The sequence below is a fragment of the Lemur catta genome, chromosome 7, assembly GCF_020740605.2.
Source record: "Lemur catta isolate mLemCat1 chromosome 7, mLemCat1.pri, whole genome shotgun sequence".
In the NCBI taxonomy this organism is placed as follows: domain Eukaryota; kingdom Metazoa; phylum Chordata; class Mammalia; order Primates; family Lemuridae; genus Lemur; species Lemur catta.
Genome location: NC_059134.1, coordinates 54,511,022 through 54,528,586, shown reverse-complemented (window position 1 = coordinate 54,528,586; position 17,565 = coordinate 54,511,022). Strand labels below are relative to the sequence as shown.

Sequence of the window (17,565 nt, the reverse complement as noted above, 5' to 3'; positions counted from 1 at the left end):
ATGTCTTTACATGAGCTTTGCAAACAAGGATAAAAGTCCAATTTAGACTGCACATTGGACATCAATTCTCTATTCAACAGGGAAAGGTAATTCAAAGTATTCCAAAGCCCTGAATGCTGCATGGATCTCATTTTTGCCAAAGGTCTCGACCATTTTTTCTGATCACAACCAGAACTGTTAATATACAACATAATGAGCTAATCTGAGCTTCACTTTGTTTAAGCAGTGTGGAGTGGTGAGGAAAATGATTTAGAGTAAAAAAATCTAGTTGAAGATGCTATCACTTTTTAGCTGTCTGTCCCTAGGCAGGATTAAAGTTTTTTCTGAGACTTAGCTCAGTTTACTTACCTTGATTTGTTTGTTTGTTGTCTCCGCCTGCCCTCCCAGGATGCAAGCTCTATAGGGGGAGGCATTTCCTACTCTCTTCTTCCCTTGACTAGAAGAGGGCCTGGTACTATAGGTGCTCAATAAGTATTCATCGACTAACGTATTATGCAAATTGGTAAAAGAGAGATGATTGACACCTTTCTCAAAGGGTTTCTGTGTGAATTAAGTGAAATATTAGGTGTGAACATAACCTACTATATACCAATGCTGTGCTCGGTTTTCACATGTTCCAATTCAATCCTCACTTTGAGAGGGACCAAAAATCCAAAGTGTTTTCAAACAGAAAGGTGCCAACAGAACCACCCTTTGTACTTTATAAGTATAAACCCTGTGGTGAACCCAATACTACAGTCCAGAACAACCTCACTCATGTGTTCCTCCATTCATCACTGTTTATCGAGCAGCTGCTGTGGCTCAGGCCATGCTGAGTCCTGGGGCTGCAGAGATGAGTGAGATGCTGGCCACCCTCACAGAGCTTACTGTCTAGCAGAGCATTTCGCCAGAAAGGCAGGTAAGGGCCGGATCCCAAAGAACCCTAAACACTACACTGCATTTGGACTTCATTCTGAGGAATGGGTGCAACAGAAGGGTTAGCCAGCTGGGGTCTGCATCCTGCAAAGCCCCACCCCTGCAGAGCTCACCTAGGAACACTTTCTCCATGGCCTGGCCTGCAGGGATAACCATACTAATATGAGAGATGAGATTTCAGTGAAACACATCTATCATTATAAGTAACATTGTTAAGGGATACTGTTTTGAATCTCGAGGCTACCACTAAGGAAGGAATGATGTACGGATGTGAGTTTTTGAATACTCTCTCCATCTAAGAGTAGAGGCATTGCAGGCTAGAGTCCGGGGAAAGAAGAAAAGCATTCAGAGACATGGGGAATGCACTGCTATGTGACTAAGAACAGGGCCAGGTCCCTGATGGTTAACATGTTACAGTGAAAACCCCCTCCCTCCACCCATGCTTCTTCTCCCTGCCCTCCCCCCAGTTCCTTCCCCACTCCCTCCATCCACCCTTTCTCTCCCTGCATTTACCGATAGAACAGTCATGTCCAGTCCAGCTCGGGTCACAGCTGCAAAGTCCGGTGTCCGGGAGGAAGGTTCCGTGGCCTGAACATTGGTCTAAGCATGTGGCTCTGGGGGTCTCGCAGTTGGTGCCTCCCCACCCCACGGAGCAGTGGCACTCGCCTCTCACACAGACACCCCGGCCCGAACACGTGGGGTCCATGCAGTCCACTGTGACACGGAGGAAGGAGAACACAGGTAAGCACTTGACCAGCAAGGTGAGGCTTCTTTAAGCAAACTGCTAAACTTTGTAGTCGAGGGGCAGAAGGACACAGAGGCCACTTGACATGGTGAAGAGCAGTATTTTAGCAAATGGCAGGCCTGGTCTCCCAGCTCCACCCAGTGACTGTTTACTGCCCTGAGTCTTAGTTCCCTTGCTGGTAACACGTGGATTCAAATTCCTCCCTCTTGGTTTGTGGTTGGACAGAGTAAGAAAGCTAGCAGGAGCATCAGCATAGCACCAATGCCCACTATAATAGAGGACAGGACTTTGTTTAGTCCACTTCTGTACCCCCTTAGAAGAGGGCCCGGAATATAGGAAGTGCTGAATAAATCTTTGTAGAACAAACTTTCATTATCAATTCACAATGCATGTTTATTTATGTGAGCACAAGATTAAAATAAAGAGATTCCTTAACTTAAACGAGAATTTATTTTGCAATTAAATTCCATTAGATTTCATCATATTCCCCCAATTCTCATGATTGATATGAACTTTCACACTTCACTTTCCTGAGGGCAAACATTTCAACAACTATTCAAAATTATATGTGCTGACTTTGCACAGCCTCTCCTTAGGTCGTGGGTGAGCTGTACAGCTGTGGCTCACAGCCAAGCAGGCCCTGTGGGGCTCCTAAGACCCAAGGTCAAAGTGGTCTCTAGTGATCAGCCCAGAAAGAAGGAAAACAGAATGACATTGTGAGTTACTTGCTCTGTGCTTGCACTGTATTAAGTGCTTGACATACACTCTCTCTTAGCAATCCAGTGAGGTACAGATGAGGAAACTGAGGCTCAGACAGAATAACTTATGCCAGATCACACAGCTAAACTCTGCCAAAGAGGAATTGTTTTTCTCGATTTTTTCATTGTGGTAAAATACACATAAAATTTACCATCTTAACCATTGTTAAGGGTACACTTCAGTGGTATTAAGGACATTGATATCGTTGTGCAACCAACGCCACAGCTCATCTCCAGAACTCTTTTTATCTTGCAAAACTGAAACTCTGTGCCCATTAAACAATTCTGTATTTCCCCTTTCTTCCAGCCCCTGGCAACCACCATTCTCTTATTACTTTGTCTCTATGAATCTGACTACTCTAGGTACCTTGTAAGTGAAATCATACAGTATTTATCTTTTTGTGATGCCTTAATTCATTTAGCATAATGTCCTCAAGGTTCACCCATGTTGTGGCATATGTCAGAATTTCCTTCCTTTTAAGGCTGAATAATATTCCATTATATGTATATACCAGATTTTATTTCTCTATTCATCCACTGATGGACACTCATGTTACTTTCACCTTTTGGCTACTGTGAATAATGATGCTATGAACATGGGTGTTCAAATATCTCTTCAAGACCCTGCTTTCAATTAATTTGAGTAGATGCCCAGAAATGGAATTGCTGGATGATATGGTAATTCTATTTTTATTTTATTTTTTTGAGGAACTGCCATACTGTTTTCCACAGCAGTTCTACAATTTTACATCCCCACCAGCAGTGCACAAGGGTTCCAATTATTCCATATCCATACAGGAATCTGAAGGCAGGTCTGATTCTGAAGTCAATGATATTTCTGTTAGTGGCTGACTTCCCCAAATCAAAGCTTTAATTATGGGGCTACACAAAATTAACAGAGACCTCTAACTGTTCACAAGGCACTGTATGGACAATGTAGAAGAGTACTGAGAATTAACTTAAGTGGCTCCAGTTCATATGAAAAATGCAAACGGTAGCGGAGAGAAGACAAAATTGGCAGAGAAGGTTGGTTCATGTTCTCTACCAAAAAGTTGTTAGGTCTGTCTTTCTCTTTAGGGAGGCAGGGATTCTACTCATTTCGTAACTGTGAGGGGACAGTGGTGTCCTGGTGGGGGCCCCAACATGTAGCTACTGGAGAGAGAGTGCCGTGGCACTGCAATGTGTGTATTCAGGTTCCTCCTCAAAGGAGTGAGGAAGCCTTGTGCTGCAGAGGAAAGAACTGAGCATTTGGCCTCTGACGACCCAGGTTCAAGGGTCAGGGGACAAAATGTACTGGTTCTATGACCATGATCAAATTACATGTCTGCTCTGAGCTTCCCATCTGTAAAGCAGGTACGGTAAGAATATCTCCCTCTTAGGTATTGTTGTAAAGAAGTTATTCTTTTATCCTATCAGGACATTCAGCAGCATGACTGGGGCAACTGTGATCAGAGCTCATTTATACTTCAGACATCCTTTTAATTCACTTATTAATTATATTTTATAACCCAGTATAATTGGCTTTTGCATAAAAGGCTGGGAAACGCAGCCTGGATATATAAGAGTCACAGACACAAAGTGTAAAGACTTTACAAATGGCAACATTCTGGGAACAGTTATATTGAGAATCAGCTTATTAAGAAAGCTCTTTTGTTATTTAGGTTTTTAAAGGAGTTCGACTTTATCTAAATGACAAATAAGATCAGGGTTTAGAAGTGACCATTTGCTAAGAAACATAGTAATGATCACAATATCAATTAGCATGAATTTAGTCCCTCTTTTATACACATTATCTCATTTAAGCCTAACTAGTAAGTATGAAGTAGCTACTACTATTATCGTCATTTTACAGATGTGGAAACTAAAGCACAGAGAGGCTAAATAACTTGCCCAAGATCACAGAGCAATAAGTAGAGGAATTTAAATTTGAACCACTCTTTCCTGGTATAGGCCTTTTGCTATTTCCTCTTATAATAAATCTTACTCGTTCAAAAACACATGCATGCATATATACTGACATAAACACATAAAGTGGTTTGAAAATAGAAACTGAAACAAAATAAGAAAAGAAATAAGGCAATGTGGAAAATCAATAAAGCCAAACAAAGGCAAAGAATCTCCTTCTGCAGTCTCTGGACACTGTTTAAAAATGGTTAGAGCATGACCTGTTAGAGTTGCTAGTAATTAAAAATAATAAAAATAATAATAGTGATAAATTCTCATGACCTGCCTCAGATCTCAGAACCTCAGAAGGCTTATCCTGGCCCATTAAGCTACTACTACAATTCCCTAGATCCAGAGAGCTTTCCAATTTGACAGGAAACAACTCAGCAATTCCTATCCCAAGGCCTATAAAGGTATTTCCCGTTCTGAGAGTACCTAGCCCCCCGCTTTGGGTTGAATCTGTCTCTGAGAATCCCAAGGTGCCCTTGAGGTTGAACCTATAAATTTCCACCGTTGGCCAGCAGGCTGAGAAGGTGCCAAGTTCAGCAAGAGGCCCTTGGGGTCCTAGCCCTGTTCCTCCTCAGCTGTAATGAATCTAATAGGGACCTGGGAACCAGCAAAGTGAATCCCATGCTCTCAGCAGATGGTCCAGGCAGAGAACAAAGATCAGAAGGACCCGATGAGAGGCTACCTCCAGGCAATTAATCTTTGCTTCTGAAGGTTGACTGGGCAAAGTGAGCTGGAGCAGGAGGGAAGTTTTAAAGGTGACTGCATCACGGGAGGGAAGGCAGCTCCAGGAATCCTACGCTGAACTGGCTGAGATTTCTGCAGGGAGGATGCTGTCCTTGCGCTCTGCTGATCCTAAACCTAGGATCTATGTTTATCTATGTCTCAGCGATGCTCTGCCAAAGAGGTGGTAGGCAGACTCTGGATCTGCCCTCACTTTCTGGGGCCTCTGGGGTGCAGGCCCCTTAGGATGGGATTAAAGTTGCCTTCTCTCCATCCCACTGGGACAGCTTCCCCAGGGAGCTGTGCTTAACATGGGAAGAGCCGGCTGGCCTGGGTGGCAGAGCCCTGTGACAAAAGGGTCAGGAAGGTGGTCCGAACTTTGTTGCAGAGTCAGTCTAACTTAGTTTCTTCCTAGAAAACCTGCCAAATAGTTACATTTTTTCCCTTTGCAGAGCTTGCCATTCAAGCCAAAATTTTTGGCAGAAGCATAGCCCATTAACAAAATGATGAGGCCTGCATGGCCCGGCTGCAAACACAACCCTTTCCCTAAATGTTCCATGCTTCAGTGACCGCACAAGCTATTAGACACTGTTCAGTTCCAAAAACACGGTGTCTCACTTTTCACTGCAAAACGTCTAGGTTTGTTCTTTCTGTTCCTCCCCCGACTCCCTCCCAGTGTCCTACTGGCTCCGCTCAAGCTTTAAAAAATACGGGGTAATAAACTTCAGAAGAAGGAAGAGAGAGGAAAAAAGTCAGCTTGTTAGCTGATGTTTTATAAACACAGTGAAACCGGTTAGCACAGAGCAGAGGGACGCAGGCCCCAAGAAAACCCCATTTTACACACAGGGACCGTGCAATGACGCTTCACCAGAGAAACAGAAATAATAAAAGGAATCAGGACCAGATGGCCCTCCTCAGAAAAGAAAGCAGGAGTAAAAACATTTCTTTTCAGATAGATAACGTAAATCACAGTTCTAAAGAACATTTTTTATCTCTTTGTAAGTAACCCCTGGCTCCGGGGCACCGTCTAGTCCGGGCTCATCTGGGGAAGGGCAGCTCCCCCTCTCCGGCCCACACAATGTGGGTGGGGTCAGGGGGCAGCCGCAGTTTCAAGGGGAATCTCCTCTTTGTCCCTCTTTCCTTTTCAGGGTCTTCACCTCAAGCAACTAGAATGAAAAGGGAAGGCAGACGAAGGTCGCCACTGTCTGGATAAGAATGCGGAGTTCCTTTGTTCCAGGGGCTCCCCCCTCAGGCAGCCTAATGTCGTCCCCATCAAAGTCAACAGGCCTGAATCAGGGCTCCAGCCACACTTGGGGTTTACACACAGCCTGCCTCAGAGAGGCGATGCTTTTCAGACATCAATCCCTTGTTGTTCCCCACTCTTTGAAGACAGGCCTGTTAACATTCTCAGTTTTCAGAGACAGCGATGTCTTGAGATGGGGCTCTCTGTTAAATACCTAATGGGTTTAGAAGACCAGCTCTCCTTGGAGCCCGGGCCACCCACTGGAGAGGGTGGCAGGGTGCTAGACTGCAGAGGATGGGAGATAAGGACAAGCCACGGCAGTAGCAAATGGTAACGTGCACCCATTTCAGAAGCCCTTGGATGAAGTGAGTGGGGGGGAAACAGGAAACGTGCTTCAATTGTCCCCAGAATAGTACTAATAATATAAGAGCTCACATTTACGGAGTGTTTACTGTGTGTCAGACACTGAGCTAAGTGCTTTACATGGATCATTTAATTCAATCCTCACAATGGCCCTCTGAGGAAGGTATTCCCATTTTATAGACAAGGGAACTGAGGCCAGTCAGAGGCAGGGCCAGGACTCTAATCTGCTTCTGATTCTAGAGTATGCGCTCGCTCGTAAAGCTACTTCCCACTGCTTGGGAGTGAGGCTCTGGTTCCCAGCTGGAAACCCCATGCAGTCAGGAAGAAAGAGGACTAGATTTGAAGTGAGAAGACCTGGTTTGAATGCCAGCCCCGCCCTTAGGCAGTTCTATGACCACAGGACCATCACTGCCCTTCCCTGGGCCTCAGTTTCTTCATTTGGGGAACCGAAATATCCATTTATCTGACCCAGTTAGATTTTCAGGAAAGAACTGATGTTGCTGTAAATCAGGTCACTTCCTCGCCTCGATCTGCACAGCCATGTACTTACTTTATGAAGGAGAGAGACACGCACATAGGCAGTGAAGAGCCACACACATGAATACACACACACATGCACACACACACAGGAGTGTGAAAAAGGAAGGCGGAGTTAGGAGGACTATAACAGGATGAGACCTCAGAAATAGAGACATAAAAGGAGACAAGCTTAGAAGGGAGTGGAAAGAACTTGGGCTATGGAGCCAGAAAAACAGGGCTCAAACCCAGCTCTGCCGTCTACTAGCCATGTGACCCTGCATAAGTCATTCAACTCTCTGAGTTCAGTTTCCCCAGCTGTAAAGTGGAGATGATTACTCCTCCCTAATGGGTTTGAAATTAAATAGGAGAGACTTCTAACACAAAGCCTTATATACGGTAAGTGCTCAATAAATGACAGTTCTCTTCCCCTTCACTGACCAGGACACTGATGTGTCTGTCCTCTTCTTTTAGATTAAATACGCTGCTGGCTGGGGGAGTGGGGTCACAGAGAGACTCAGGAGGCTTTCTCTGCTCCCTGGCACTGTGTGCCGGCCTCCGTCTCATGGGAAAGTGCTGGAGCTGCCAGCCTCGAGTCTTACCTTCCTCGCAGCTCTCGCCCTTGTAGCCGGGGTTGCAGATGCAGGTGCCCATGATGCAGGTGCCATGGTTGCTGCAGGCCACGTCGATGCACTGGTTGGTGGGCACATCACACTCGGTGCCCTTCCAGCCGCTGTGGCACAGGCACCGGCCCTTCATGTACTGGCCATTCCCACTACAGAGCACAGGGCAGGAGGCTGGGGAGACAGCACCAGAAAGCTGGCATGACGCAACAGCCAGTAAACCCCAGCTGCCTTTGTCCCTTTCTCTCCTCGGCCTGTCTGGCTTGACCAATAGCCACAAACACCCATGTGTGTCCATCTGTCTGCTTCTCTTGCTTGATTTCATTCCAGTTTAAACACATCTGGAATTGTAGATGCAGGTGTGCAGGGCAGGGCCTGGCAGAGCTGGTGCCCACCACTTCCCCCAGCCCCTTCAGATTGCTGATGGGACACTGTGCAGCCAGGAACCTTAGACAGGAAGCTACAGTCTGTTCCTGGGTCTCACTGGAAAAGACAGTGGCTGGACCTCCTACCGCCTGCCCCAAATCCCCCCTCCAGCACTCTCCTAATAGCACTCCACTTTCACTTCCCACACCTCATCCGCAGCACCACTTACTGTCCTCTTTAACCAGCAAATCTCGGCTTTCCTTGCCTTTCAGGCCTCCACTTCAGCCCCATACACCACTGCCCCCTTAAGAAAAGAGCTGAGCCCAACCTGGCTCTTTAAAGTATTATTCTTCCATTCTGCCTCTCAGCGTAAAGGGTTTTGTGATCATCTCTATGAAGGACACCATATAAAAATAAATTATATTGCATTGTGCTGTAAGTACTTACCAGTCTTATCAAGACACAATGAGGCTGTTTTATACATGACTGTTAACTTTAAGTGCATATGGGATGAGAAAGTTAATTCTCTTTAGAAGGGATGACTCATCTCCTCTCCCTGTACCACCTTCCCTTGGCCCCACCTGGCTTCTTTCCTTTTTAATGCACTCGGCAGGTAATCACTGCGCTTCTCTGGGGCTGCCAGCTTTGCTGCCTCACACTGAGTCTACTTCCTGTTAGGAAGAATAAGCAGAACCTCCAAAGCAGTGTCACGGCATAGTATCTGCAGGGTAGTGCTCCTTCAGCCTGGAAAACCATCTCTGCCTTCCACTCATGAACACCCTCTTGAGCTCAGACCTCAGGTCCAGTGTGGACCCCACGTGGGAAGCCTTTCCCCGTCTTCCTGTCTTCCATGCTAAGATGGCTCCTCCCCTCTACTCTGATAAGCTCCTTGCATTTAAGCTTGTTAGAGTGTGCTCCACTTACAGTACTATGTTGCAGTCATTTATTTGCTTATTTGTCCCTGAGACTGTACTGAAAGCTTCCAGGATTGGAGCTCCCATGTCCTAGCGCAGGACGGAGCCCTAAGTGGGCATGAGGTCAATGACTGCTGAATGAGAGAAGAGGTGGAAAAAACAAAAGGGGCCATTTCAGTTTCCCAGGAGAGTGCCAAATTCTCCAGACTATACATTTCCTTTGGCATTTTCCTCGTTAATTATTCCAGGACACAAATGAAGGCTAAAAGCCCAGGGCAGACTGTGGGCAGCCTTTAAACCATGTCCATAGTGGTGATCATTGGCCCTGGATGTGCCAAACATGAGGCAATGCTGGGGTCCCATGTGGAGCAGAGCAGCCCGGCCTCCCAATCCCTTCCCTGGGTGGTCTCAGCTAAGACCCTGCCTGTGCTGTTTGAGGACAGCAGCGGAGCAGCTCCTTGGGCTCCTATCCACCATCCAGGCAGAAATCGCACCAGCGTGAAGATAAACGTCAATGATGCTCAGCCAGGGCTGATGGCTCCTCTAAGGGGAAATCAAGTTTTTAAAGGGACCCTGATGCCACTCTGCCTGCCCAGCAATGCACACTAAATTCACTGTGGCTGCCCCTGTAAAAACCCTCTCTTCCTGACTTCCCAGATCATCCCCATGTGGGTAACAAGGGCTGACAGGGCCACAGCTCTGCCTGCACACCTCCCCGAAGGGCTTCTGAAGAATGGCCCTTGGGAGCCCTTCTCGGGGCAGCAGGAGGTGGCCTGGAGTTCTGCACTTGCTCTGAGAAGTGGAACCTGAGCTGCCCAAGGTGCCTGGGGAGCAAAACTCCAGAGCCCTCTTGTAGATTTCTCACCTCTGCCGCAGTCAGGGCCCAGGAAACCCAGGAAGCAGTGGCAGGTCCCAGAGATGCAGTCGCCGTTGCCATAGCAGTTGCTGGGGCAGTTATCCACCGATTCTGGGAGGAGAAAAGAGAAAGAGAGCTGAAAATAGAAATTTCTTTACCTAAACAGAGAGCCCAGGAATCAAGCCTTAGGGTAAGCAAGGCCCACATATTTGAGCTATTCTGGCCCAGTCACTGAAAGGAATCAATGGAGTTACAATTCTATGTTATTTTTACTCTTACTGAGGTGCATCTCAATTGACATTAGGAGATGTGTTCTGGAACAATGCTTTAAACAAATTTTTATAAATCAAATTTGCATTTATAAGTGCATTAAAAATTCTTCAGCTAAAAACACTGAGAGAAACAGTTTACCTGTTGACAGTGGATATCTGTAGGTGGTGGGTTACTGAGCAATTGGTGTAGTTTTCTTTACACTTTTCTGTATTTTATGTTGTCCTCATAGTGGGCTGATAGTCCATTAGTTTGTTTTTCATAAAGCTACTGGGCCTTTGCAAATCTGTTTTTTCCCTCCTCTGGTTTTTCATGTATCTGTCCAGGCCCCACCACCTCTCACGGGGGCTCCAACAGCAGCCTCTCAGCTTTGTCCTTGCTCCATCCTGACACATTCATCGCCTGGCAGCCTGAGCGATCTCTTGGAAACAAATCTGATCCTGTCACTTTCCTGCTGAAAACCCTTCCATGGCTCCCCATTTTCTGAGTTGAAAAAATCCAAGCTCTTTCGAAAGGCCTAGAAGTTTTCTTTCCTGTTTCCTTTGTACTATCTGCACCTGCAGAATCTGGTACCATGCCCACTTTTTGCAGGGATGTCACTTTCTCTAAGTCCTCCTAATACCTTTGGGATATACTCTGTGCGACATTGGCAAGGAAATATAGAATTCCAGAAAGATTTTAATAAAAAAATTAGGCTATATTTTGTAGCTCCAGTTAGTAAACCTGCTATCTAGGAAATGTATGCCTTTGGAACAGCTCATTTCTCAATGATGCTGGATGTGGAATAAGCAAAGAAGCAACTATATACTGAATGCCTTCTTTGTGCCATGTGTTTGCACAAAATTTATCTCTTTTCATTGTCACTGTATCTGACAAGCATGTATTGTTATTTCTATTTTACCAAAAAAAAAAAAAAAAAAAGAAAGAGGCAACTGAGATAAATGAAGTGACGTGCTGAAGTCCACCGGTACTGAATTACAGAGGCAGGACTGGAACCCAGGCGTTTGGACTCCACACCTGGTCTTCTTCCATGACACTATGCTGTCTGGGCCTTATTCCAGAAACAACTTATTCTAGATCTGTGCGGACAGGGCTCCCTCTGTTCCCTCAACTTTCTTTCTGTGTACTGACCGAGAAACACGGAGTGCCTTGACCACTCTGTGACCCAGCCATCTGCATTTCTCCTGCAGTCTTGAGCCTAAGCAGGGGCCTTGAACATTCCCAGGCACGATAAAAGTGTTTAGGTTGTTGCCCAAAACACTCAAAGAAACTAGCCTCAGCCCTGAGCCAAATTCCTTAAACCTTCATATAAACTCCATACCTGGTACCCCTCACTGCAGACACACCTAGGTAGAACTTCCCTTTCTCTTGCTGTCTGCCCAAGAGTTGCTACAGCACTCTGTAAGCAAGTCCCTCTAATAAATGTGTTAGACTGATCATCTTGACTTTTAGTGGGACTTTATTTTGAATCCCAGCTGACTGCATCTCAGGATGGTTTGGAGCACAACGTTGGAACTCCCCCGTAGCTGCTTTTGGGGCAACTCTAGCTGTGGGTTCACTGGACGAAATAGTGGGACATCGAGGCCAATGCTGAAGGCAGCAAAGGATCAGCTGTAGGGCAGAGAATTCTATAACTTCCAGAGCTTGCAGGATCCTGGAGACATCCAGCCCAATGCTCTCCTTTGATAGAGAAGGAAACTGAGACCCAAAGGAAGGGCAGTGACTTGCCCACGGTCTCAGAGTAAGTCAGTGGAGTCAGATTTGGAAGTAGAGGAAAAGGTTAGTTAGGCAGGCAGAGTTAAGGATTCAATCTGTTGTCTAAGCTCACAATTGTAAGTCAAGAAGCCAAGATTAAGGCCTCTGTTAAATGAAATGTTACCATGTAAGACACAAGGCTTGCCTATAAGAAGTTTGTAGCTTAATTGGGAGAACTAAATAATAAGTGAACGGTCACCTGGGCAGCAACATGGGGTACAGAAAAAGCTCTGCCCAGAGGTAAGGAAGCTTGGTTTTGAGGTCCATTCTTTTAGTACCAGGCTCTGTGACTAAAGCAACTTCCTTCCCCTCTCTGGGCCTCACCTTCCTGATACGTAAAATGAGGGTGAATGGCAGAGATGATTCCCTGGGAGTGCTTCCTGTTCTAAAGTTCTGTGAGTGTGTGATTAATTAACAGATCCACTGCGAAGAAAAGGCATCCAGACAAGGGCACCAAGACTTCAACGGAGCAAAGCACTTAAGGGTACTCCAGTGGCAGCTGGAATGGGGGTGACATTAGCAGAGGGAAGGCTTCTCAAAGGAGATGGGCTTGAAGAATGGTTTGATGATGGACGGGTGGAGGAGCTGGCATTTACAGCATGGTGCACTTCCAAGAGAGGTGTTTCCCCAAAGTCTTCCAGTATCAACTTGGGAACTACTTTAAATGTTTGGGAAAATGGTCCAAATGTATGGTTCCTTTTGTGAGTGGGAAATTCCACTCACTCGATGTGGTCCCTGCTGACACAGTAGTGTTTACACTAACACAGAATTAAGAATGGGGTATAATCCAGCACATGGTCTTATTTCAGGGCAAAGTGGACTGGGTCCCAGCAGAGTGAGGCTCACAGGCCAGGGCCTCAAGCATCTCTGCTCTCCATGGGCTTTGCCTGGAAGAATCTATGTTCCTAAGGCCTTTAAATCAGTAGTGGCTTCCAAAGCACTGTTTTTATAAAGAATCATTTAGGGAGTTTCATTTTGAATATTCTTTTTAAAAATAAGAATTTTGAGTAAAGTTTAAGGCAAGATACTTTCCACTTTAAGCTATTGGCTAGCTGTACAATCAGAGGGATAGTTCCACCCACAGTGCTGCAGAAGGAGTCCAGGCCAGAAAGGCAGATGGTGTAGATTCTACATCTTGTTCTGCTACCGAATGGTGGTGGATCCCTGGCCATGCCACTCGATCTTTCTGTGCCTGTTTCCTCATCTTTGCATTTGCTCATCCCATACATCCCTGCTTGGTAACTCCCAGTCCTTCTTTCAAATCCGGTTCAAATGCCACCTCCTCAGAAATGCCTTCTGGACATTTTAAACAGGCTAAGTGACTCCCAGGATTTGGGAGTAACTTTTTCCCTCGCCCGTATTAAAGTATCATATAGTCTACTTTGTTGACTGTGAACTCCTTGAGGACAGAAACTGAGTTTATTCATTTATGTATTTGCCCTGGTATTCAATCCAGAGCAGGGTCTCAATAAATATTTGTTGCTATCACTCAAAGAATTCAACCAGATGATCTCAGAGATCCCTCCCAGATCTAAAATTCTATGGTTCAGTCCTTCTCAAACCCAATGGTATAAAATATGTCTCCTAATAAAATTACTATCATTACCAGTTGCATTTTTAATAGGATAAACTGCAGTTAGGTGTTATATACTTTTTAGATTCTGATTGATGAAGTCTGCAAGATGTAAACCTGTTTATCATCTGCCAAAAAGCCTTCATAGTGAGAAAGTGAGGACAGCATATTTTTGTGACTGAGACTAGTATTGGTTACTAATCTGACAGAATAGAAGCCTGTTGGCTACAAAACTTGCCCCAGGCTGTTGGTGTCAGAGAAGGCATAAGTTTTAGAAGACATGAAATAATTTTAAGATGGCAACAAGGTATTGGAAGGGAGACATATGGAGAATATTTTATTTTGATAGGATGTTTATGTGTATAGTTTTTTTCTTCCACTTGGAGGGATTTCAACAATTTGGGGGTCCATGTGAGATCTCAAAAATAATGAGTCTTCGCTGACCAGCTATCTCTATGCTGAAATCTAAGGCAGAAGTGACATTCACTGGCTTGAAAAAAGTGTGAACTTTACTGCATAAATACATTGTATGTTCCCAACTAGTGTTTGGTGAATTTTTTCCCCCACAGTCTCTCCTGCTTTGCTCATGTTCATACTGCAGCTGCCTTCATTTAGCAGGAGTACCTTTAGATCTGCCTTGCATTCAAATTAAAAATTCAGCTGCCTATGAATAACGGATTTTCATAACTGGGTATGTGGTATGTTGGAAAACAGGGGCCTTTCCTCTAGCTTTTGTTTTTCTATTTCAGCAGTGGGCCCTAGTAGAAAATTTGATTTTCAGGAACTTGTTTTTCCTTCCATCAGCATTAGAATGCAGAGTTTAAATGTTTCCTTAGTTCATTCTCTGGACATATGTTGTGAGTGGGCATGTTCTCTGGATGTTGAACAAAATATTGGTCAGAATACAAAGGGGCAACAGCAGAAGGAAGAAGAGACAACCACCATTCTTCTCAGAGGAGATGCAGGGGTCAGGCAATCACCGGGGCCTCAGGGAACCCAGTGCAGTGCCCATTTTGCCTGCTTACTACTCTTTTCCAAAAACAAATCAGTAGTATTGTTGTGACAAGGTGAAAGATGATTGCAGTTGATAAACAAGTCCTCCTGAGTCCCGGGTTGATGTCTGGGAAAGCCTGCCTGTATTTGCCAACCTGTGGTTTTCTTTTTTGAAATCCCAAAGCATCATTTTGTAGGAGACAAGGAGAGACCACGAAATAAAATCCTGTGTGGAGGAGGACTGCCAGGGAAGTCCAGTTGCCTACTGGACTCCTGTTTCACAGGGGCAGTGAACCTGGAAAAGAAAGGGTAGTTTCTCCTCCATCAGCTCGCCATGGCATGGGCACACCTGCCTCTTGCCCTGGCCTGAGCAGGCAATCCTCTGTGGTCCTGGGAGCTTGATGTTGGACCACAGCAGCAAAGACAGAAGGAACCAGCTGTGTGAGTGAGGTCAGGGCCCACTCACCAATCTCAGTCTCTTCTTTCTGCTCATCTTGCACTTATTCCTCCCTGCCAGACCTCCTCTATGTCTTGTTCCCCTGTGATGTGTCTAAGCTAATAGAACCCTGCATTTACTTCTGACACCTCCTTCCTCTATTTCTGTTGTCTCTCCTTAAATTGTAAAAGTGGATGTCAGGAACTCTTTGGAGCACCTGGTTGAAGTACCAAGGTCTACCTATTGCCCAACAATCTTTTGATGCCTCCTCCTGGCTGCTCTGTAGGATAGATGATGATGCTACGGGTAAGAAGAAACTTCTATTCCAGGACAGCCAATTGCATGACTGGATATATTACCTTGACTGCAGCTAGTGAAATTTTTACTTTAGGTTACATCTATTACATCTTCTTTGTTCCTGAAATAGAAGGACTGAGCTTATTATTAGTAACCAAAAGAAGAGATGAAAACAAACTAGATAGCATAGCTGGGGTTTAATTCTATAGTAACTCAAGGGTGAAGGAATAGTCCAAAAGAGACCCTCTCATTCCCTTCAATGGAACTGTGAAAGGCATATCATATATACTAATTTAGTCTTTATAATAATTATAAGAAATAGGTATCTTTTCTACCATTTTGTAGCCTCAGATGGAAACTGGGAGATGAAGTCACTTTCTCAAGGTCATATAGCTGAGAAGGGTGAATCTTGTGTATGTTCTATATGCAGCCAAAGTTTGTGGCATATGGCTTGGACCAAGGTATGGGCTTTGGAGCCAGGCTAACTGGATGCCTTTGGATAAGTCATCTGTATACATCACTTTCCTCATCTGTGAAATGGGATTAATGATAACATCCACCTCAGAGAGTTATTTTGAAAACCAAATAGGGTAATGCTGTGTGCAAAAAGGTTGGCCCAGGACCTGGCAGAGTTGGTATTTTTGTTTTAAGGAAGGGTCACACATGCCTTCCACTTGTGAGCTAAAAGAACATTCTGACTTGGTCTAATGAATCCAAACAAGGAAATGTGGGTTTCTGATGGTAAACATACACATACCTGCCCCCTCCACATACACAACACATAGAAACTCCCCATGGTAAAAACAGGAAGGCAAACAAGCAATGCTTCTGAATGTGAAGAAGGCAGGGTGTTTGGGTAAATTGTCTCCTGGGGGAAAGCACTGTCAAAGCAAATTAAACCTGTTGTCTCCCAGAAGCCCAAACACAGGCAAACTCATGCCAACATCTGAAAGAACTTTTCTCCCTGTGCACTCTAGATTGGCACTGGGCAGGTGCCAGGTGCTGGAAAGCTGTTCCATGGCCTGTGAGGTGTCAGTCCCTGTAGGTGTCCCAGCTTTCTATGCAGATGATGGAATTCAAAGGCCATCAGTCTGCGACAGTCTAGGTCAATGCAATGACAAAAATTTGACAAAGCCCCTGACAGCCTGGGCTTAAAGCCAGTTCCATATTGGCATTTGAACTGGGAGATCTGTTTTCAGTCATACTCAGAAGTCTACCAACCACTATTAAAAGCATCTCTAAGGAGAGGTCTAGGGAAAAGATTGTTTCCTCAATTATATCCAGTCTTGGTTCTTTGTTAATTATTTCTCTGGGGGCAAATCAAATTTCACCAATAAGACTGTGAGCTCCTTGAAGACAGGCGTCCAGTCTGGTTTTCCAAAGAGTCTGTGAGTACTAAAGACAAACCAAGTCCTCAATATTTTTTGGATTGATAAACTAAGTAGGAATACAAGGGGAAATAGAGAAAAAGGGTCAGAAAAGTGGGCACAGCACATCAGTCAGATTCAGGAGAAGAGTTTGGCAGCCAACAAAGTTATTGCTTCCTTGTCCTATATTTTTAGATGTATGATGCTTAGAATAAACAGAGTGATAGGAGACTCAACTTTGCATTGCACTCTCAGACCATATTTAGAGTTCAGCAGTTCACATGTGGAAGCCACATTTAAGAGACTAACAAGATAAACTAGAACACATTCATTTAAGACCAACAGAAAGACAAGAAAGCTTGAAACCACATTTCAAATAACGACTTCTTGAAGGAAATGGGAATTTTGCTTACTAAAGGGGTTAAGCTAAATGACATTTGTTTTAAAATATCTGAAAGGCTATTATATGAAATAAGGATTAGACTTCGCAGCCCTAATAGGTTGACCTAGGTCCAATGAATAAGGACTATAATCCTTGGGAAAAAGACTTGGTTCAAAAGAAGAATGAATTTTGTAAGAGAGTCAGAGCTGAATACCACTCACTACAATGGGTTACATTCTGTTTATGTATATGTATCTGCCCACATATCATAAACTTCTTGAAGGTAGGAAATGTGTTATTTATCTCTGGCTCACCAGTAAATATCATTCTTGACTCAAAGCAGGTGTTTAATCAATGTTTGTTAGTTGAACAACTAAAATGAATGGACTACATGATCTATCAGGTCCTACATTTTCAGTCACTGGATGTATTCAAGGGGAGGGCAAATTAATGACTGGTGGTGATGCTATGGGGGTGATGAAAAATAAAGTGTATAGCATTTTCCAAGCCTGAAATCTTA

The 17,565-nt window shown here is 44.7% G+C and overlaps 1 protein-coding gene across 1 annotated transcript in view; it reads right to left on the bottom strand.

The window, feature by feature from the left end:
* TENM4 (teneurin transmembrane protein 4) overlaps window positions 1-17,565 on the bottom strand; it is a 499,427-nt gene that overhangs the window by 137,803 nt on the left and 344,059 nt on the right. The window contains 3 exon segments of the mRNA XM_045557253.1: window positions 1,429-1,629; window positions 7,816-8,010; window positions 9,982-10,083. Coding sequence (XP_045413209.1) covers window positions 1,429-1,629; window positions 7,816-8,010; window positions 9,982-10,083 — 498 coding nt within the window.